The 21279-nt window shown below is 36.9% G+C and overlaps 1 protein-coding gene across 3 annotated transcripts in view; it reads left to right on the top strand.

Annotated features, from left to right (window-relative positions):
• The window catches only part of CRIM1 (cysteine rich transmembrane BMP regulator 1), a 203475-nt gene that overhangs the window by 154686 nt on the left and 27510 nt on the right, over positions 1-21279 (top strand). For all 3 annotated transcript variants that reach the window (XM_049831052.1, XM_049831051.1, XM_049831050.1), the window contains 2 exons: positions 3039-3167; positions 16379-16535. In XM_049831052.1, the coding sequence (XP_049687009.1) occupies positions 3039-3167; positions 16379-16535 (286 nt within the window). The remainder of the gene's footprint in view (positions 1-3038; positions 3168-16378; positions 16536-21279) is intronic.

Genomic DNA, 21279 nt, shown 5'->3' with positions numbered 1-21279 from the left:
AAACTAGTAAAACACAATGACTAGAGGAATAGTAAAAACCTTTCAAATTAATATAATGACAGTTTAATTTTGTCCCTTGTAAGAAATACCACATTACTGGATGTATCAAGGGGGCATAAAATTGTGTCAGTGTGTCCAAGACACAAGAGCATCAAAACAGAGAAGTGTAGATTTGAAAATTCACCACCAAAAATATGTAACAAATATCCATGGAGTTTTTTCTAGATATTAAATTATACCTGCAATTAAAAAGACGTTATCTTGAGGGGTGAACTTCAGTGATGGGGGGGTGAAACACAATCCTGTTTTTTCTCTAGGTTTAATTTACACCCAAGTGGATCAATGAACACTAATCTGCATCTCAGCTTTCAGTAATTTTTTGGGTTAACTAGGTGTTTTACCTAACTGTTCTGCAGTCAGATGGTAAAGCTACAGTTTCCTTCAGTTCTCCTGTTACTGTTACTGTGTGTGAACTTTACTTTAGGTAGCATTAATGATTCATGATTTGTAGTGGTTTTAACTACCAGTGAGCGTAAGCGTTGCTGTGGCTTTTTTGTCACTTGACAAAATGACAGGGTAGGGTTTGGGCTGGCTGACCAGTAACCTGAATGTAGCTTCAGGGTAACTCTTGTACTTTGGTCTTTTGCATGTTTAGGGTATTTTGGTTAGAGAATGGAGTGAGGTAGGAAAGGAGGTTTTCAGAATAGGCACCAGATGCTACAAATCACTTTGTTTGCAAAACTAGTTTATATGCTCTGAGTCCTAAACAGATGTGATTAATTAATGAAGTTTCTGGAATATATGATGTTATTGGTATATATCAATATGTTCTGGATTCCTAAACTAATGGTTTGTTGAAATTGCAAATGTTAAATATTATACATGAATATGATTTAGTCAGTTTACTGAATGAACTTGGAAACAAATATGAAGAGTTCACTGAGATTAAAAGAAGTCTAGTTTGGGAATCCATGGATTCAAAAATACGTTGCTTATTATGGCTACTCCTCCATGCTACCTGTGCAAACTCAGCTTTGAAATGAAGAATTCACAGAAATTTATAGAATTCCTCATTTGACCGCCAACCTAGTAATCTGTATTAAACTCTTAGAAAAATATCTGGAAAAGTTATAATTTAAATTAGAAGAGATTTGAGGGGTCTACAGAGACACGGATGCCATTATACAAATTTCCAGCTTGTGTTTGAACAAAGCTGTTGGTGCTGGTTTATATACATATAAAGAGCATAGCTACTTTTCCTACAAAAATTACACAAGCAACAGAATTTGAATGTTAATTTGAAACTTCCAGCAAAGTGAGGAATCTGAACTGTGACCTGTGGGATAAGTTTGAAGTCATCCAACTTCACTGTAGTGTCTTTCATGCAGTTTTTCCCTCCAAACTCTGTACTTAGCTGACCTAATTTTAAAAGGATTGCAAATGTTCATCTGCTGTATAAACTGTTGTGAAGGGAAGAGTAGGGCTGGGGAGAAGCTATGAAAGCTGAAAATTGTGAAAGACAATGAATGCAGAGAAGCTCATTCTCATAATAGGATAATTTTCACTTGACTGGAAGGCATGGGTGCAAAAGCTGCCTGCTGGCCATGGAGCCAATAGGCACAGGAATTTGTATTTTGCTTAACAGTGTATACTTCTAACAACTTAATGTTAAGTAGTATTTTACCCTCAGTCTGAGAGTAAAGACTAGCTGCCTTTAAGTAAGGATGGCAAAATCTGCCTTTCAATGTATTTGGCTTGAGGATGAGAGATGGCAAGATGTAGCCACCTCCAGTCTACGAAAATGTGCATACTCTATAAAACATATTACGGTTTATTGCCCTGATGCTTAGTATAATGTTTTTCCATATTTTCACAATTTATCGATATATGTATTGAATTTTTTTAAAGTGTAATTTTCTTTAAGTCTTCATTTGTTGAGATAGAGGAACAGGATAAACCCAAACAATTGAAACAGTGGAACAAAAGCTCACAGTTATTTAAAAGTCATGCAACTTGTGTTTCCCGAATGCTTAGTATAATGTTAATAATGCTCGTGATTATAAATTCGTTAGTTCTTAAGTGCTTGAGTTCTATGAAAAACACAAGACACACTATATGAATCTCACAGAACAAAAAGCCATTCAGGAAAAGATAAGCTTTTCATTCCTTCTGTATCCTGTTTTATGATGGTAGTATTGAGGTTCCTTGTTATTTTCATAAGTCTTTGGATATTATTGTATTCTAACAACTTTGTATACTAAAACACGTTAATATTTCTGGCTACCATACATATTAAAACAAATTTCCTACTCCAACATACTTAGATGGTGTCCAAAAGTAAGTATTATACTGTTCATAAATACCTAATAATTGGCAATAATATCCTCAACTTCAAAAAGCATAATCTGGTACTGCAAAGTATACTGTAAGAAGTGATTTTTTCAATGAATGGATTTGTTAAATGGTTTCCAGAGATCTTTCACACACAGTGTGCCTTACATTCCCTTTTAGTATTCAGAGTCTCTTATGCTTTAAATTTCAGTAGAAGTGATCTTATTTACACAGAGAAAGATTTGATCTACTGAGTGACATGGTTTGATTTGCAGCTTTGTAGTATCAGTCAGCTGAGATTTGGAGAAAGCTCTGTTTAGTTTCTAAAGTAAAAAATCTCCACAAACTTTTGATGAAAAACTTTTGGAGAAAAGTGGGCAAAATAAATATTTTACATTCAGTTTTAAACTGCATATGCAGGAAAGCTGATTTCATAGTGAACAAAAAAAAAATGCAGTATTTTTTTCCTGTTTCAATATTTCAAAAATTTTATGCAGCTTTATACTGTTTGTGATGAGTGTACATCACTTCAAAACAAAGTCTCTTTCTTGAATTGTTTCAGAAGTACCAAGAATACTCATTAATCAGAAGCAAAATTAATTAAAAATTATTCTCTTTACTGTTGCACTGTGTATGTCTTTTTGTGAACGTAATTAAAATAATTAAGTAATCTCAAATTAATTTCTTTTATTTTTTCTTACCTTTAGAACCAACATACATCACAATAGGTCCACCCACCTGTGAGATTTTGGTGAACTGCACTTTGACTGAAAAAGACTGTATCTATAGCTTCAAACTGGACCAAAATGGTTGCCGCATTTGTCAGTGCAAAACTAGTGAGTATGCGGAAATACAATGGCTTCTACCTTTTATATCAAGCTCTATATGAAAATGCTAGTATGCTGTTTTTTCCATTCATGAAGTTGATTATATGTTGTATTAATCTGCTTGTGCTTTATAATTGTTTATCTTTAAAGGATAGGTTCCTGACTTCTGACATTGCTTGTTTGCTTGCTTAAAATGTGTTTGGAGGAAAACATAAAATGTCTGACTTCAGATAAAGATTAACAGCTAAGTAGAAAAGGTTATCATTTGGGATTTAATGCTCATTCAGACTTCGAGAAGTTTGATAAGACTTCCACATTTCATTTTCCTCTGTGTATGTAAAGAGTTTAAGAGCATCTAGGTTTGTGCACTTCAAAAACTCCTATTGGTAAACAGCCTATTTTCAACTTAGCTTTTTTTCCTCAAAACTTAGGTTTTGAGGATAAATGTTTGAAAATTACATGCCTGGGGGAGTGTTTGTATATATACAAACATATCTCTATATGATTTTATTTCTATAACATATTCTTATATTTATATTTTATATATATATAATACTTTAGTTAGGATTTATGGAGGCTTTAACATCTATTTCTTCCCCAAGGAGAACCATTGTGCCTTGTGAGAACTTGGTGTGTATCAGTGAAGCAGCAAAAATGTATTTTCTGTATGTGCTTCCTTAAGAATTTGATGTTTACAGATGAAATACAAAGCAAAGTCAGGGTGGTTGTTGGAATTGCCCAACAAAGGACACCTGTGGAGTACTAGTCTCAGCTGCAGGATGCATCACTCTGGCTGCCAGCCCAGCCCTAGGAGTGGGTTTAAAATCTCTTTATGTAGTTCTGTAGCTTCCTTGTAGCCTCTGAGGTTTTCACAACTAAGCTATTACTCTGTTCCTCTTCTTTTGATTTCGGCCCACCCGTTCTCAGCTACGTTCTAAGCCAATATGACTATTTTAGGGGTCCCCAGTAGAAATGGTCAAAATAAAACTTGATACAAACTAAAGAGTTTTAGGATTGGATTGGTGTTTTGCTTAAGGAATAAGAAAAGTGTTTGTCCTGGCTTCTTCAACTTCTTTTTTTGGGGAAATGTGCATTTTTTTTATTTGAATAACATAAAGGACAGGACATCTTAGTAACAAGTAAATACATGGCAAGCAATAATGTCATTATGGTAATACAGAAATAATACCTTTGATTACAAGTTGTATTCATGGCAAGGGCAACTTTCCATAGATTGCATCCAAGCTATCGCATACATGCCTTGCTTAGTTCTTCCTAAAGACAAAATTAGAAACGTTAAGTTCTGCTTTTAACATTGTAATTTAATTTTCCTTCTCTTTTTTATTGGTGTTAAATTGATTGGGGAGTTTTGACACAAACAAGAAGATGGACTCACTCGGCAAATTTCATCATCTATGCCTATGCATGCAGTCCTTCCCTCCACTTTGGTGCACAAGAGACCCATCGCTCCAAAGGATCATTTCTTTTGTCCTAGATTACCAGATTGCACGTGTACACATACCACATCCCAGGAAGTCTGTGTTCTTGCTTGGAGTGTTTCTGATTAAATAATGCTTAAGAACCTGTTCAAGGGAATTTTTCTCTTGCCAGATTTGCTTGAAATTATTTTGATTTTGCAGTAGCAAACTGCCTGGAGCAAACTTAATAGTATCATTTGTCTGTCATCTTTTTTCAGTTAAATAACTTGAATGGTAGGTTGCTTAAAAATCTCCTCAGTCATTCAGGGAGGGGAAACCTGTATTTTCTAAAAAAGTGAAGAAAAATAACAGCTTGGAAGTCTTCATCACTTGGTGGTTATCAGTCAAAATGACAGAAATAGAAGTTTCTGTCAGGTAATGTCTCTCGCTTGCAAGGCTCTGGACAAATGAGTGTGAGCACTGAGAAGAAAGGAGTTTTAGGTCAAATATGCTTAAAATGTCTTGCACTAGTTCTCTGCATTTTGAGATCCTATGTACTTTCATGTCCAAACCAGTTTAGTTGCATTTTGGTTCTCTAAGAATGTGAGGATGTGTATTATCTTTAGCTCATGTAGACTCGTATGGACTTTTGGGAACATCGCTGTCTCTATACTGCACCCACTTGTTTCTTGCTGGTCTAAGCTGCTCGACTGAGTCAGATTTAAAGTGCTTGAGTAAAGGAGGCCCACATGCCCCCCATTACATTTGAAGTCGTCATATCCTAATTCTACTAATCTCTTTCCAATAAAGTTTCCTTTTTTGCTAATTTCTTTAGATAGCTCTGCTGAAGATTTGTGATACTTCAGTTGATTTCAGCCAAAATAAAAGCAAAATGACAAAGTGGAAGAACATAGAATAAAGCTGTAAATTGTTCCTCACTATTACCTTCATATACATTCCTGTAGCGAGAAATCAGTATAACAGGTTTATTTGAAATCATTATCTAAGTACAATATCATGAAACTTGTTTGGTGCTTTATTGTAATTTAGTTTCAAGTTTGTCCTTCTTGAGTCAAGCCAACTACAGAATGAGAAGGAAGAAAGAAGCAAATCGTAATATTTCTAGAATATGATTTTAATAGTTTACTTTGTCCTTTATCCTTCTTCCTGTTTTTGCAGTGAATGCAAAAACATACTGTAACACCACTTGGTGAAAACATAACATGCTTCGAAGTAAAATAAATTTTTTAAAAAAAGCAGAATCAGACCACAGCTGTAAGAGAAGGGAGGCAAAAAGTACCACTGACCAAAGAGGGAGCACAGATAGGTATGGGGGAAAAGTTCCAGTGAGTAGAGATGGAACCACAAATGATGAGGGAGAAAGAATGACCATATTGACTAGTAGCATATAGAAGCCAATGAAGCACTACATGAGGATAAAAGGAAAAAAGTAAAATCCAGGATATAGGAGAAACTGCTGCGAAGTACCAAGAATAAAACTAAAACAGCAGGAAAAATATGAAATGCACTAAAAAAAAAAAAAAAAGAAGATACAAGAACAAAAAACAAACAGAAAAAATAAATAAGCAAAAAATTATTACTTGTAGGGTGCAGCAATTGCTATTGTGTTTGGCGTGTCTAGGCCTTTGCTTTCATAGGGACAACTGGAGTGGATTAAAGTCTTTAGGAGGAGTACATTGGAGGAATGAAACAAGACCAGAGATCGGCTATTTGTGAGGCAGTTGCTCCAAAGAAGACTTAACAGGCACATTGAATAATGCCTGCTGATTGCAGTAACATAGGATTTAAAATCTGATAGTTGCTGCTGGACACTAAATCATTCTTCAGTGAGTGCCTGCAGTGAGGGCCAGTGTTTTATCTGGCGTTGTCTGTTCACTATATTATATTCATGAAAAAAAAAAGCCTTTAAAATGTCTCCTGCAACTTAGACTATTGCATTTTAGCCCAAAAGAATTAAATGTGAAATACTGTTGAGGGTATAACTGCAAGCATGTATGGCTTTAATATTTTTTAACCTTTCAGATTTTACTAAAATTGAATAAAATTACAGCATTGCTGTCAATTTTAAAAATTCTTTGCTTCATTTAGAAGGCTTACCTTTGCAGTTGCAAGATGCAACTGTCATGCAATTTCACTAATTCCAGACTGCTTATGGAGAGACACAGTTGTAGAAGGCTGAGATGAGTTGTTTTCCCTGCACATCATAGTGCATCATCATCTACTTCGTGTTGCGGTCTCTTCTGTCTGTCAAAGCAAACCATGAAATCACTATTCAAATATTAGAAAGCTTAGTATATTATGTGTTTGCATAGTTCTCTAGAAATAAAACCACCCCTTTCCCCCAAACACATTCTATATAGATACAGAAATATTTCTGGAAGAGTGTTGATACCTTTTCCTTAAATGAGAAGAAAATGTATTCTGCCATGGAGTTAAAAAGGAGGTACTATCATTCATTCTATACTAGCAGACATCTGCAGCATGGACTACAATATTCTGATGAATCACACCATCTCCCTTTATAGCTGATGAAGTGGAGTGGAATTCTGATGTGGAATTTGGGTTTGGCAGTGTGGGACTTGGTTAGTTGCATAGATGTCAAAGACAGGATTGCAAGGTTTGAGAAAAGTTAGGTAGGTGCATCTATGGGCTGTCTATAAATAGCAGCAGTTAAGGCTCTGAAAAAGTATATGAAGTGATGATGGGAAAAAGCTTCAGAAAAAATTTGCAGGGACTACAATGGGAGAACACATCTCAACTCCTTTTCTGTGTTAATCATTCAGTAGTTAGAGTTTGGGATGAGTTATCATAACCTTTCACTCTTCCTAGCCAAAATTTGATTATTTCATTCATTTATTCCTGTAAATAATCCATACTCAGGATGTGTTCTGAACCCTTCAAAACTCCATCAGTGTTAATTTTGTCCATTTAAATAAACATATTTTATTTTTATATCAAACTAAAGTGGGACAAATAATCACACACACTAATCACGCAAAACGTACGCTTCAGACAATGCAAAATTCCTGGAAATAGTAAAGTAAAATATAAATTAGGTAACACTTTTCTATTTTAGTAACAATTATCTCCCATTGTTACCTTGATTTAGCAACAAATTCCACAGAACAAAAAATTATAAAAACAAAGACAGTCCAGGTAATTTCCCTTAGTGCAAGAAGTGCGCATCTTGGATTTTTGAATAATTTCATAGACCTGGCAGAAAAAGGATATTGTACTATCATTCTGCAGTGATGTGAAATACAGCCATGGAAAATTGGGTGTGAAGCATGTTTCTTAAAAATTTTAGGCTTAGATCAGAAAAAAGTACATATTCTAAGTAGAATAGAAATATTAACTCTAAGTACACATGTGGAAGATAGTGGAAGTGCTCCCTGAAGAGGGTGGAATTATGATGAACTGCTCCTGCCGAATAATTATTATCTCTCTTCTCAGTAGAATAAAAGTCTTTGGCAGGAATCTCCGAATATTACAAAAATATACTGGGTTTAGTAATGTCATGCCAAATAAATATTATCTCTCTTCTCACTAGAATAAAAGTCTTTGGCGGGGATCTCTGAATATTGCAACAGTATACTGGGTTTAGTAATGCTTACAAAATATCTAATGCAATAGAAGCAGATAAGAACTTCACTTGACTTGTGGGGAAAAAAAACCCAAACAAAAACAAACAAAAAAAAAAGCCCAACCAAAACAGTGTGCTGCTAGAAGGTTTGTGGAAGCTGGATCATTTTCCAATAATTGCACCTTTGAGCTATCACTGCTACAAATCCATTTTCAGGAAGTCATGTGTTGTATGGGAATCCTAGAATTGTTTAGAGCAAGTATCCAAGCGGGTAATTTGCCTCAACGGACTCAGGAGAATATTTTTTTAAACAGTGTTTTCTAGCATCACAGTGCCCAGTCCCTTCATTTTTATCCAGCTATTGTGAATCGTGAGTTAATTCTAACAAAAGGAGGGAGGGTTAGTGTGGATCTGTGGAGGCAATATATTCAGAGAATTCCAGTTACTGATAAGTAACCTAGTTTTCTCCTTCATAAATTTGCCTCCCCAGATCCCCACCCCTGAAGATTAACCAGCAGTAGCAATCCACACCAAGAGGACGGCTGAGGAGTGCTTAATTATAAAGGTACTGTGAAACAGTTCTCCTGATACGATCTAGCCTCAGCGTCAAGAAAATAATGATGGTAAAGGTATGTAGCTAGCTTTGTGTAGCCACGCTACAAATTTTCAAAAAATGGACACCAGCCTAAGCCAAGTTGAAATACTGACATAATTCATATCAAGTATCTATTAATATTCTCTGGCAGGTTTTTTTTTAATCTGTGAATTAGAAGATTGAAAACTAAAAGTATTCCAACAAGCTATGCATCTCTAGAATGCATTTTCAAAGGTTTTTAGACTAAGATTACTTTCAGTCTTTACAGTACAATTATCAGTGTGTCCATATGTAAAATAATAAATTGGGGAAAAATAAATTTCGCAGTTTAAGAACTTAAAAGTTATTATATGCCATATATATGCTAGAAGAAGGAAACTGAGAAGTCTTTTTCTAAATAAGAGTTAGCTGGAATTACAGTCAGGCTATTAGAAGTTCAAACAGAAGACCTTTTTTAGACCTGAACATGCATTTCACGGAATTGAATTTTGTTTACTTTTCAGGTTGATTTTTGAGCAATATTTTATAACACTCCAAATATTCATAGGTTCATGTGAGGTGGGGATGTGAGCACTCTGAAATCAGGAATAAATCATGCATCTGATGGTTTGAATTTAGGGCAAAGAACTGTGATTCCTTTTGAGATACATTGCCTCTGAGATACCATACCTGAGAAGGAGAGATTGTGTTGTATCTGAAATATCTGACTGCTGAGTGAATCCTCACAAATGCAAAGATTTCTAACATTGCATATCCTGGGACAGAATGTTGTTGTTGTCTTGTTTGCAGGGTGGGCCCTGAACTATAGTAGGTCATGTCGCTATATCAGCTGCTCTTACATGCTGATTTTTGTACATATCTTTCTTTCCTTTAGCAGCCAGTAACTCGGTCTTACAGTGATCCAACAACCTTTTAAAACAAGAGCTGATGTTAGTGTTGAGAATAAGATTCTTAGTAGAAAAGAGTTTTAAAACGCCACTTTAGTTTGTGTGCAGTGTGCTCTGGTAGGGCCTCACCATATCTTGGTGGTCATCTGTTCTTAAGAGTTTCTTCTTCAGAGAGTGTTGTCTCATCCCCCATATCCCAGACAGATTTGCCTTAAACAGTATCATGCTCTTCTGAAACTCTGATATTTGTTTTATTATAGTCTGTGTGTATGAAACTGTGAGTGCATGAAGAAAGGGGGAGAAAGAAATCACTATATTTAAAAGGAATTTATGGGCAATGGTGACCGTGCTTAAAAACCTTGGTGCTCATATTCATTTGTTTGTTAATAATTCACAAATGTTTTTTGGAAGACCAATTCATCTTCAACTGTTCTTTTCCCTTTCTAGTTTTCTTTCCAACAGCATCTTATCACATTGATCCAAATGAATCCAATAATTTGAAATTCCCATATCCAGGTCAGGATATAATGTGTTAAATTGTTGCAAACCACAGAACTAAGGGTTTGCTAGACCTACAGTGTTTAGAGGGGTTAAAGTCTACAAGCAATAGCTTTTGCCAGTGTAAGTGAGGTCTAGTAAGGACTCTGACTTGAAACGTGGACCTGGTGGTAACTGACTTTGCTGCTGCTTTTGTAGTCATGGTTGTGCATTGAAAAGAAAACTGCATGGTCTTGTGTGGGTTGGATTCACTGCTATGTTTGTTGCATGTTTGTCTTTGAGTGAGTATTTGTTCCTAGCAGGAGGCTATTTTAATAATGTCATTGGTTGAGGACAAACAGCCTTTCCGTGATTACTGTCCTAGCTATCTGGTGTACTTAATTCAGTAGAAATTCTGCCAGGATTTTATGTGGTATTTCAGCTAATGTCTGTCCTCACATTAAAAAGCTAAGTATTTGTGCTAAAAATTAGCCTGAGACATTCAGGAGCACATTCATCTTTTTCTGAAGTCATATCACGTCAGTATCATTCTAAGATCAACCAATATCCTGCGCCTGAACTCTCAGCTTGTAGCACAAATTCTTGTTTATTCCCTATAGGTGGCACAACCTTGTACATTTTCAGTATTACATTTCACCCCACTATTATTATTTTATCCCCCTAAGCCCTCCTATAACCTTGTGTAGAAAGATTGTTTTCTGTATTGACATTACCTCATACACATTTCATGTTTCATAAGAAAAAATTAATAAACATCTTTCTACTACTCACATGGAAGAACTCTACTCTCCAGCCAGTTATTTCCCTAAGCAGCATAATGAGTGATGTCTTCTCTTTAATTGGTTTCCTATTCATAATTTTGTTTCTGTTTTACTCTTCTACTGCCAATCTAACCATTAGTTTAGTTCCCTAGGTGATGTCATTGTAACTAATCAGCTAGAGAAATAAAGATGGCTTATACTATGTGATCAGAAGCTTGATCCCCTTCTGTTAGAGTTGCTTTCAAACTCTCTGAAAGGTAGTTTTCCTTCTGCATTACCTTTTAAAATGTTTCCTATCCTCTCCTTTCAGACTGTCTGATTACCCCAGTACACTTTTGAAGCAGGTATTAGCCCAATTAGGGCTGGATCTCTTTTCTGCAAATACGTTCCATGATTTGGGATTCAGGTTCCTGATGAAATTTATCTAAGCAGAGGTGGAAAAAGCCCCCAAACAAGTAACCTCCTAACATTTTGCCATAATAAATTTTCTCAGTTCATTGCAGTTGACTTTCATGAACTAATTCTCTTTATTCTTTAGTATTTGTCACTTGATATGCAAAATCTTAGCAGAAAATCTGTTTTTACTTATCCGTTCATAATGAACTTGTGACTATTTTATTGATGCTGAATTTAAAGCTATAGCTAAGGCTATAGAAATATTGTCAGGATGACAACTGTACACATTGAATTTGATTCACATTTGAATCTTTAGGCTTACAATACTTTTCTCTTTTTTTTTCTTTCTTTCTCTGAGGGCTACACTCTCCTTTGTAAAATTGATGGTTCACTCTGTTTCTGAAAAAAAATACATGGTTTTAAACATTGTAGAGGCCTGTGCAGCAGACATAACCTTTGCGCGTGTACCAGATGGTACTTCAGTTTGAGACTGCCAGTACTTGTCATGTTTTTAATACGGTTTCAGTAGGAGAAATTTATGATTAGATGTGAAATCAGACAGCGGACCAGAATTCACTTTCTGATTTTCATAACACTAAATTTCTTCATAGAGAATTTTTTTCAAAAACTATTTGAAATCTATTTCCACAGCTTGTAGTGTCATACTATCAGAAATTTAAGTACAATAACATGTTAATTTTAGTAACAACCATCTTCTCAGAAGGCATCATTTTTTGCATCTTATTAGAAAGACTGTCAGCAGAGGTCTGTGGAGATTATTCTGATTTCCTTGTATAGCACTGACATAACACTAGTAAGTAGAGATGTGAAGAGTGGTCTGTATTGACTTCAGCAAACTTTCCCTGTACGTTTGACATAGCCAGAATTTTGATCATAGTATGTATGCTCTTCAGTGTCTGTTCCTGAGAGGCAGTGGTGGTTAGTCAGTCATCCATCCCAAGGCTCTGAAGAGCTTTTCTTTCTTAGAATCACAGAATCATAGAATCATTTAGGTTGGAAAAGACCTTCAAGATCATCGAGTCCAACCATCGTCCATGCCCACTAAACCATGTTCTGGAGTACCTTGTCTATGCACTTTTTGAATACCTCCAGGGATGGTGACTCAACCACTTCCCTGGGCAGCCTATTCCAATGTGTGACAACCGTCTCAGTAAAGAAATTTTTCCTGATATCCAACTTAAATCTCCCTTGCTGCAACTTGAGGCCATTTCCTCTTGTCCTATCTCCACCCACCTGACAGAAGAGACCAGCACCCACCTCACTACAACCACATTTCAGGTAGTTGTAGAGAGCGATAAGGTCTCCCCTCAGCCTCCTTTTCTCCAGACTAAACAGCCCCAGCTCCCTCAGCTGCTCCTCATAAGACTTGTGCTCCAGGCCCCTCACCAACTTGGTTGCTCTTCTTTGGACACGCTCCAGCACCTCGATGTCTTTCCTGCAGTGAGGGGCCAAAAACTGAACACAGTACTCAAGGTGTGTTCGGCCTCACCAGTGCCGAATACAGGGGAACAATCACCTCCCTGCTCCTGCTGGCCACACTATTTCTGACGTAGGCCAGGATGCCGTTGGCCTTCTTGGCCACCTGGGCACACTGCTGGCTCATATTCAGCCGGCTGTCAACCAGCACCCCCAGGTCTTTCTCTGCAGGGCAGCTTTGCAGCCACTCTTCCCCAAGCCTGTAGCTCTGCATGGGGTTGCTTTGACCAAAGTGCAGGACCCGGCACGTGGCCTTGTTGAACCTCATACGATTGGCCTTGGCCCATCGATCCAGCCTGTCCAGATCTCTCTGTAGAGCCTCCCTACCCTCGAGCAGATCGACCCTGCCTCCCAACTTGATGTCATCTGCAAGCTTGCTGAGGGTGCACTCAATCCCCTCATCCAAATCATTGATAAAGATATGAAACAGGGCCAGCCCCAATGCCGAGCCCTGGGGAACACCACTTGTGACCTGCCGCCAACTGGCTTTAACCTCATTCACCGCACCTTCTGGGCTTGTCCAGCCAGCCAGTTTTTCACCCAGCAAAGAGTACACTTGTCCAAGCCATAAGACACCAGCTTCTCAAGGAGTATGCCATGAGAGACAGTGTCAAAGGCCTTGCTGAAGTCAAGGTAGACAACATCCACAGCCTTTCCCTCACCCACTAGGCAGGTCACCTGGTCATAGAAGGAGATGAGGTTGGTCAAGCAGGACCTGCCTTTCGTAAACCCATGCTGACTGGGCCTGATCCCTTTCTTATCCTGGACTTGCCATGTGAGTGCTCTCAAGACAAACCATTCCATAATCTTCCCCAGTACCGAAGTCAGGCTGACAGGCCTGTAGTTCCCCAGATCCTCCCTCTGACCCTTCTTGTAAAGGGGCATCACATTGGCAAGCCTCCAGTCCTCTGGGACCTCCCCTGTTGACCAGGATTGCTGATAGATGATAGAGAGTGGCTTGGCAAGGACTTGGTAGCTCTCCTTAACACATAATGTGGAGACAAATAAGATAAGAAATATGCCAACTGAAAAAAAATGTTCTTGTTGTTTCTTTTTTTTATTTTATTTTAGTTTTTATAATTTTTATTTCCAGCTCTTCCTTTCACTTTTTTAAGATGCCTGTTCATTTCTCCCATGCCTTTGCATTTGTACCTTCATGTTCCTTGATCTGTCTTCCATGAGCCTGATGTTTATGGATAGCCACCTAAACACTTCATCTCTATGACAAAGTATGCTTCAGAAAATTAATGGTTCTGATTGATCCAACCTATGCAATTCTGGGATTATTCACTGATCAGTTCTGAGCATCTGCAGGAGATATCATAATTTACATCATGTGAAAGGTCATAACTGAACTTAATTCTTTTTGGAGCTATTCCAGTGTAGGTGTACTTTTTAGTACCTTCTTTAAAAAGTTCAAGCCTAACTTTAAAAATTATGACCACCTTATAAAGTCATGCATAACAAGAAGTTTAGTTAATTTTATTGTCACTATATGCTGGCAAGGAATAATTGTGTACAAACATCCTGCTGTATAAGCTCATTAAAGACAAATTCTCATTATTTTAACTTCTTTCAAAGAAAGTCTTTTTCTTTGTGTTACACATGTATCAATCTACCAGAGAAGAGTATCAGAGTTTCTTCTGCATTACACTGTTTTCAAATCAGCATTAGTGGCTATGTATTAAAAAGATCTAGTATTCTTGATAGATCAGCCTGAACAATATCCTTCAAAAACTTGTAAGATTTCATGAAGATCTTTGTATATATGTTTCTCTCCAAGTAAAGCAAGAACCTGAGATAATGGTTACCACTCTCTCTGACTGAGAGTAAATGCTTAAATCTTGTGGCATTGATACTCTGCTGACAAAGAAAACCTCTAGAGGTTGTGAAAGGGTCTCGCATTTCTTTTTCCATATTCTGAATGACAAAAAAAATTGCACCCTTTTTGCTTCAGACACCAAATTTGCATAAAAGTAGAGAGGTGGGGGCCATGAACCTGATGGTCTTCATCCTACTTAAACTGAGAACTGCTGTTTGGGATAATAAGGCTCTTGCGTTGCATTGCACTTGTGTGCCCAAATTCCACTGCAGAAGTAGTCAGTGAATTTTCCAGTTTTCTCCGAGGCTTCAGTCTCACTCTGAGCTACTAAGAAACATGCCTTTTTTACAAAAACAGCATTAACCTGGTAGAATAGATAAGGAAATGCTTAGGTTAGCCACATCTGATCAAGTCTGTATTTTGCAGTCTTAAATGCAACATTACAAAAACAGAAGAGAAAGCATTTAAGTAAAGCAAAGATTCGTTCTGTGGTCTGCCTTCATTATATTACCATGTTAGTGATGTGAAGATTATCTTTAAATTTCAGACCCACAGAAATAGTGTAAGGAACAGAATAAGTCAATGCGCTGATGTCTTCTTTGGGAAAAACCCTGTCCCTAAATGCTCATACCCCTAAAGGAAAATGGTCTTCAGACCTTGAATGAGGAGCACGTCTGGAGGAGCACTCTTCAGCTGCCTTCTGTTTAACCAGCACTTTGTAGTGGTGTGGATGTTTCAACTGGAGATTGGCCGTCCTTTTAAATATCACTCTGAAAGTCAGCCCTTTGGATATCACCCATCATATTCTTCTGTTGAAGAATCTCAATTACATTACCTTCTTTTTCTATTTTGATTCCACTTTGGCTATTGTAATAATGGGGTTTTGTCTGTGTTTTGCATCCCTCGTGTCACAAAAATCATAATTTTCTTTTTTCTCTCACCTCTGCAACGAATAAATGAACTTTGTATCCCAAAGTAAAAATGGTCTTTCTGGTACTTCTTGCAAGAAGAACAAAAAGAAACTGATCATTATCAAAATAATAAATTCCAGTGAGAGTGAATGTAATGACCATTATTTATGTCTGTACTGGAGAAATTGAGATGCCAGCAATCCAGCATCTCTCCCTCATGCCCCAAGAGGCTGATAAAACATGGTAGTGGACTTCAAGAGAATGGTCTTTTAGTCTAGCATCCCTAAGCTTAGATCACATCTTAGGGTATTATAGTTACATTTTTAAAAAGCAAGTCTTAATCACCAAACAGTTGGCAGCAAACAGCATAAAGAATAGAAGTTGTTAATATATCCCAGCCTTTCAGTTCTATTTAAAATAAGCAGAGGAGAAATAAAGATGCTTTATATTGAACAGAAACCTATTAAACACACATAATGTGTTGAAACTATACGTTATTTTAAATGCTTTATAAAAGGCCAACAGTCACAGATGTTGGACTCCTTTGGCTGTGCATCCGTTCAGAAAATAATGTTAGTTCAGGGGACTGGGTAGTACTCCCCAAGTTCTTGATTGGAACTGAAGACATCCTGTAGCGTCTGCTCATATGGTTTGGGTCATGACTGGAGAATTCTGTTGAATATTTTAAAATTAGGACAGTCCAAAGGTAAGGCTTAGCAGTATTTAAAAAGTTATGAAGTAAAAGAGAGCAGAAGGTTTCGTCCGCTAAAGATGCATTTATCTGGTATAAAGAGTTTTCACGTTGTGATAACCAGCATGTGTTGTTCGCAGGGGAGGAGCTGTGCACTGGCCTCATTTCAGGCTGTTCCTTGGACTGTTCCTTCGGCTTCCAGACTGACGTCCACAACTGTGAGATCTGTCAGTGCCGACCGCGGCCCAAGAAGTGCAAACCCATTGTATGTGACAAGTACTGTCCCTTTGGATACTTGTACGTATTCTTATTCTGAAAGCATATTTAATACAAACCCTGTACATATTGAAAATATGCAAAATCCAGGCATATGTACTTGTGTTTACTTTGTGGCAAAGCAGGGGAAAATGTAGAAAAATAGAAATGTCATTACTTGATATAAGATTAAGGTATTCTTCAAAATGGATTTTGATCAACAGATTAAGAAACAGCAACTAAAAAAACAGTGGCAGATTGTAAAAGCAAAGCAGTCCTTAAATTTTTTTAAGAACATTTGACAAACAAGATGAAAAAGCTACTTACAAGTAATGTCTCTTGCATGTAGCTTTTTGAAATTCTGTTTGCATGTTCCGCGGTGATACCCTTTCATTTTATAGCCCAGTTATTTTATTCTAATTATTTTTCTAATATTTCAAGGGTTTTTTAATGTTCTATGACAGCAGACTAGTTTTAGTGAGACATTTCTGATAGTTACTTTACAGGATTCATTAAGAACACTAGCATCTCTCATCTAATTTTTTGTAAATGTGTTCAAAACCTGTATCATTGCTGGAGTTCTTTCTCAATAAAAGGAAATATTTGCAGTATTTAATAATTTGTGAAACAGGTGACAAAAATTGGGCAGATCTTTTGTCACATAGAAATTCTTAGTAATCAGTCTAGCAGCTTCTATATTTTACCAACGCATTTTATTTTTGATGGGTCCATTCCATGTTACTGCCTGCTTTTCATAACAGTTTAATTCCTACCTCATGACAGCTGATCTTCAGATAATGTTCAGATGTAATTTGTTTTCTTAGGATTTGTAATGAAGTTTACTAATGTGGCAACTCTTAGTGTTTGATACTAGTACTCCTTTAATTTCTGGTTCATTTCAGAATTCTGTTTGACATTGGTTCATAAATGCTGTAGGTTTTTATAACACTAATCTATACTGTAATGTGTCCTCTTAGTACACAGTTTTAATAAAGTTTGGAGGAATCAAAATATGGTAGAACCTGAAAGACCAAAGAGGTACCAGAGATTTTAGAAAAATAGAAATCAAGCTGTGACATAGCGGCATTCTCACAGATTTAATCAGCTCTGCTCATAGATGGTGCCAGTGAACAATTTATAGTCTCTCTAGTTGTGCTGCCAAAGGAAAAAAAAAAAAAAAAAAGAGACACAATACCAGCCTTACACTTTTCTTTAATCTTCACGCTATTCTTAGCCACAGAGTGGTGTTCCACTTAAGTGAATGTGCTGGTTGACTTCACTTTTATTGCCCATGCAGCTCTTGCATTGTGTGTGGTGCTAAACAGGAGATGGCATTACATCAAACAAAAAGCAAATATGCTGCAATACACAGACACACAAAAAAAAAAGAAAGAAGAATGTTTGAAGAATATGTTTGCCTTGAAAACATTGAGTCACTTTTTTTTCTGTGTTAGAAAGGGTGCTTGACTTGTATCCTTGAGACATCCCTAGTGCAATTTGAAAATACCTACATAATAGCAGTCCAGCAAAACAAAGTAAAGTAATACTATTTAATATAATCCCATATCTGTTACTTGAGATGCAGAATTAGGCTTGCCTCTGGTTAAATAATAGAAGTTTTTGCAGGAAACGGCACTCATAAGAGCGATAGGATTGAAATAAGACAAAATGAGGGAAAGACAGCAAAGATTAAATCAAACTTCGCTTCTGTCCCCAAAACTCAAAGTTTAGTAGGTGAGAGAGGAGAAGTAAGACTTCTAAATTAAAAGGTTAGTAAAACTATCTTCAGGCATGTTAACTTCAAGAGTAACTGAGAATTATTTTCAGTTTTGCAAGTGAGAGAAGGTAGAGCAGGAGACAGAAAAGGGATGTCAGTTTTGTTGTCCCCAGAACTTTTGCCCAGTGGCTTCAAAGGCAAGGATGACTGAAGATGGGTAGCAGAACAAAAGAAACGTGAAAGACTGAGCAGAAATAATGACTGGTTAGATGTCTTGGTTTTTCAGATAGGATAAAGCTGTTTACGTTAAGGACCAAAGGAGTGAAGTCAAAACAAGTACAAAGCATGCAGAATTGTTTAGAAAGCGTACAGTGAGAGTGAAGTTTGAGCCATGCCATTGAGCAGGCACAAAATCCAAGAAAAAGTCTCTTAAAGCTGGGAGCCAAAGAGGCAAATGGTGTTGGGGTATCTGAAACGGAGAACTCCATGATGGAATCAGCAGGAAGGGTAGCTGGGATGAGACAACAGCAATAAAGCAATACAACTTATAACAGTATTCAAGCATTTACTGGAAATTGCCATATAGTCCTCATACGGTGTAACCAGTTCTCAAGAGGCACTGAAATCATTTGCACTAGCTTAAATTTGATTTTGAACTTTGGCACAGAATAGAGAAAAGTTCTGAATAAATGACCATCAGAATTTATTTCATTGCTATTTCCAACAAAGATGGAAGCCATCTTTTTTGTTCATGATGCGTAACGCATCTTCAGTAGCAAGTACAGGATGTGAGTTTGGCAGTCTCCAGACTGTATATCTGAATATTTCTTTTTATTTCTGTTTTGTATGCGTGTGTTTGAATAATAGCAGAGACAGGTGGTATGAACTACAAAATTTTGTATTGTTTACTCAGTGTAACTGAGTATCGTTCTGCTTGGAACAGGAAAAGCTTTTTTTAATTTAATCAATTAACAAGTGCATAAACAAATTATTTTCAAGGCCATTTGCTTTAGCCTATTCAAAAGTTATGAGAAAAGCATTAATTAAGGTCTATTTAATGTCTTTTGTCATTGTCTTTTTGGACTTGCATGGAAATAGCCTGAACATGTTCATGAACCAAGGTGTAGGTGTTTACTTCCATTCCAGCTGCGGCATCTAGAGCAGTCAAGTTTGTTTCTCCTTTTGGTTTCTTTCAGTTTACTACTACTGGTTTTCTTTACTGGCAGTCCCAATGTAGATGTCACCCTAAAGTGTTAAAAATTATTTTCTACTGCTGATAAAGATTGTTCTGAACTATACTTACCAAAGTCATTTACTATTAATGTGTTTTGTTTGTGTAAATGTGTTAAGGTTACCACTACATTCTTTTAGTTTATTGTACACTACCTTTCCAAACAGCATAGATTTAGGAAGAAACACTCTCTTTCACATAATAAGCAGGTTTATCTCGTTTGGTTATATTAAACTGTAATTTTTGTTTAGAGGAAAGTGAACAATATTATTAAAACTTTAAATGGAACATAGTAGAGACCTTAACCTGTGGTGAACTCAGTATTTTTTTACCTTCAAAATTCTGAATCTTCAGGAAGAAGCAAATATTCTAAGATAAGACAGTAAATTTCCATTCCTGGGCCTGTGCTCCCAGTGTGTGTGACTGGCAGTAATGTTCTTGATTTGAGTCTGTCTCATTAGTCACCAGACAGTGTATAACTGCTAAAAAGAATAGTATTTTCTTTGGTCCTGTTTTCTTCCTTAGCTTTCAGTAAAGATGCACCCCTTACTTCTGCTTACATACATTTTTACTCTGCAACTTCTGATTTTTACTTTCTTTTCTTAAGCAAAGGTTTCTCTTTACTGTTGTCTCCTATGCTACTACTTAGTATTGTTAGTTTTGCAGTGAAGTTGGCTGTTCCATGTTAACTGAATTAATTAATGAATTAATGAACTTTGATTAATTCAGAAACTTGTTACTTGGTTTGAGAGGTCTGATTTTCATGGTCTCTCATGAATTGTGACAACTGGTTTTCTAAAGAAAGGTTTAAACAAAGATGAGGAAGATCCTTATGTATAATTGGAAGATGACCTTCAGACTGCAGTGAATTTGACCTGTGATATTAAGGGTTACACTATGACACACCAGTATAAATCATCAAGAATACCTTTTTGGACAACAACTGAAAATCTGAAATAATTCTGTTGGTCTTCTCTTGTTGCATTTTAGGTGAGATGTGCCTGCATTATTTTGAAAGGCCTTAAAGGAGAAATCTCTAAAAATGAGAAGGATAAGAACCCAAGAATGCAGCGTAATATACTTTGTACCTTATTAAACTGATTTTCTGTGTTTGAGTGCAATCCTCTCGACCTGTAGGCCCCTTAGTTTGTGTGATCTGTGGTATTATCCTGCTGATACCTGTGCCTAAGCACTTAAGGTGATTGTTGTGGTATGTGTCAATAGTAATCTAGCTGATTGTATGGGGAAATTTAAAGGTGTCCGTGCCATCTTCTTCAGTGTGGACATACCTGAAGCTTGCAGTAGTGCTGTCTGTCTACCCAGAAATGGTTCAGTCTTCTGAATGAAAATCAAAGAGGACTGAAGAGAAAAAAGATAGATGGGCCTAGCTTTATATAAAGAAATCTATCAAATCATTCACTTTGCTGAAATGATTTCCTGTAATAAAGAACTGATGTCTCGGTTTCTGAGAAGGGTAGGAAAAGGCCTTATAAGTATTGTCCATGAGCTGCAAAAGCACTCTAAATACAGAGATGCTTAGTCCTAGGCGCAGGTACTTTTCAGTGTCAATCATGTGTCAAGGGTAGTCTGTTAAAGGATACAAATTTCAGGCACAAATCCCAGTGATTTTCTAAACCTGTGGAGGAAGCAAACATTGTCTAAGAAATTGTGTGATACTGTCATATCTGGAGCACAAGTCTTATGAGAAGTGGCTGAGGGAGCTGGGGCTGTTTAGTCTGGAGAAGAGGAGGCTGAGGGGAGACCTTATCGCTCTCTACAACTACCTGAAGGGTGGTTGTAATGACATGGGTGCTGGTCTCTTCTGTCAGGTGGGTGGA

The sequence above is a fragment of the Accipiter gentilis genome, chromosome 28, assembly GCF_929443795.1.
Source record: "Accipiter gentilis chromosome 28, bAccGen1.1, whole genome shotgun sequence".
NCBI classification, from domain to species: Eukaryota; Metazoa; Chordata; class Aves; order Accipitriformes; family Accipitridae; genus Astur; species Astur gentilis.
This window is presented reverse-complemented; position numbering and strand designations above follow the sequence as displayed.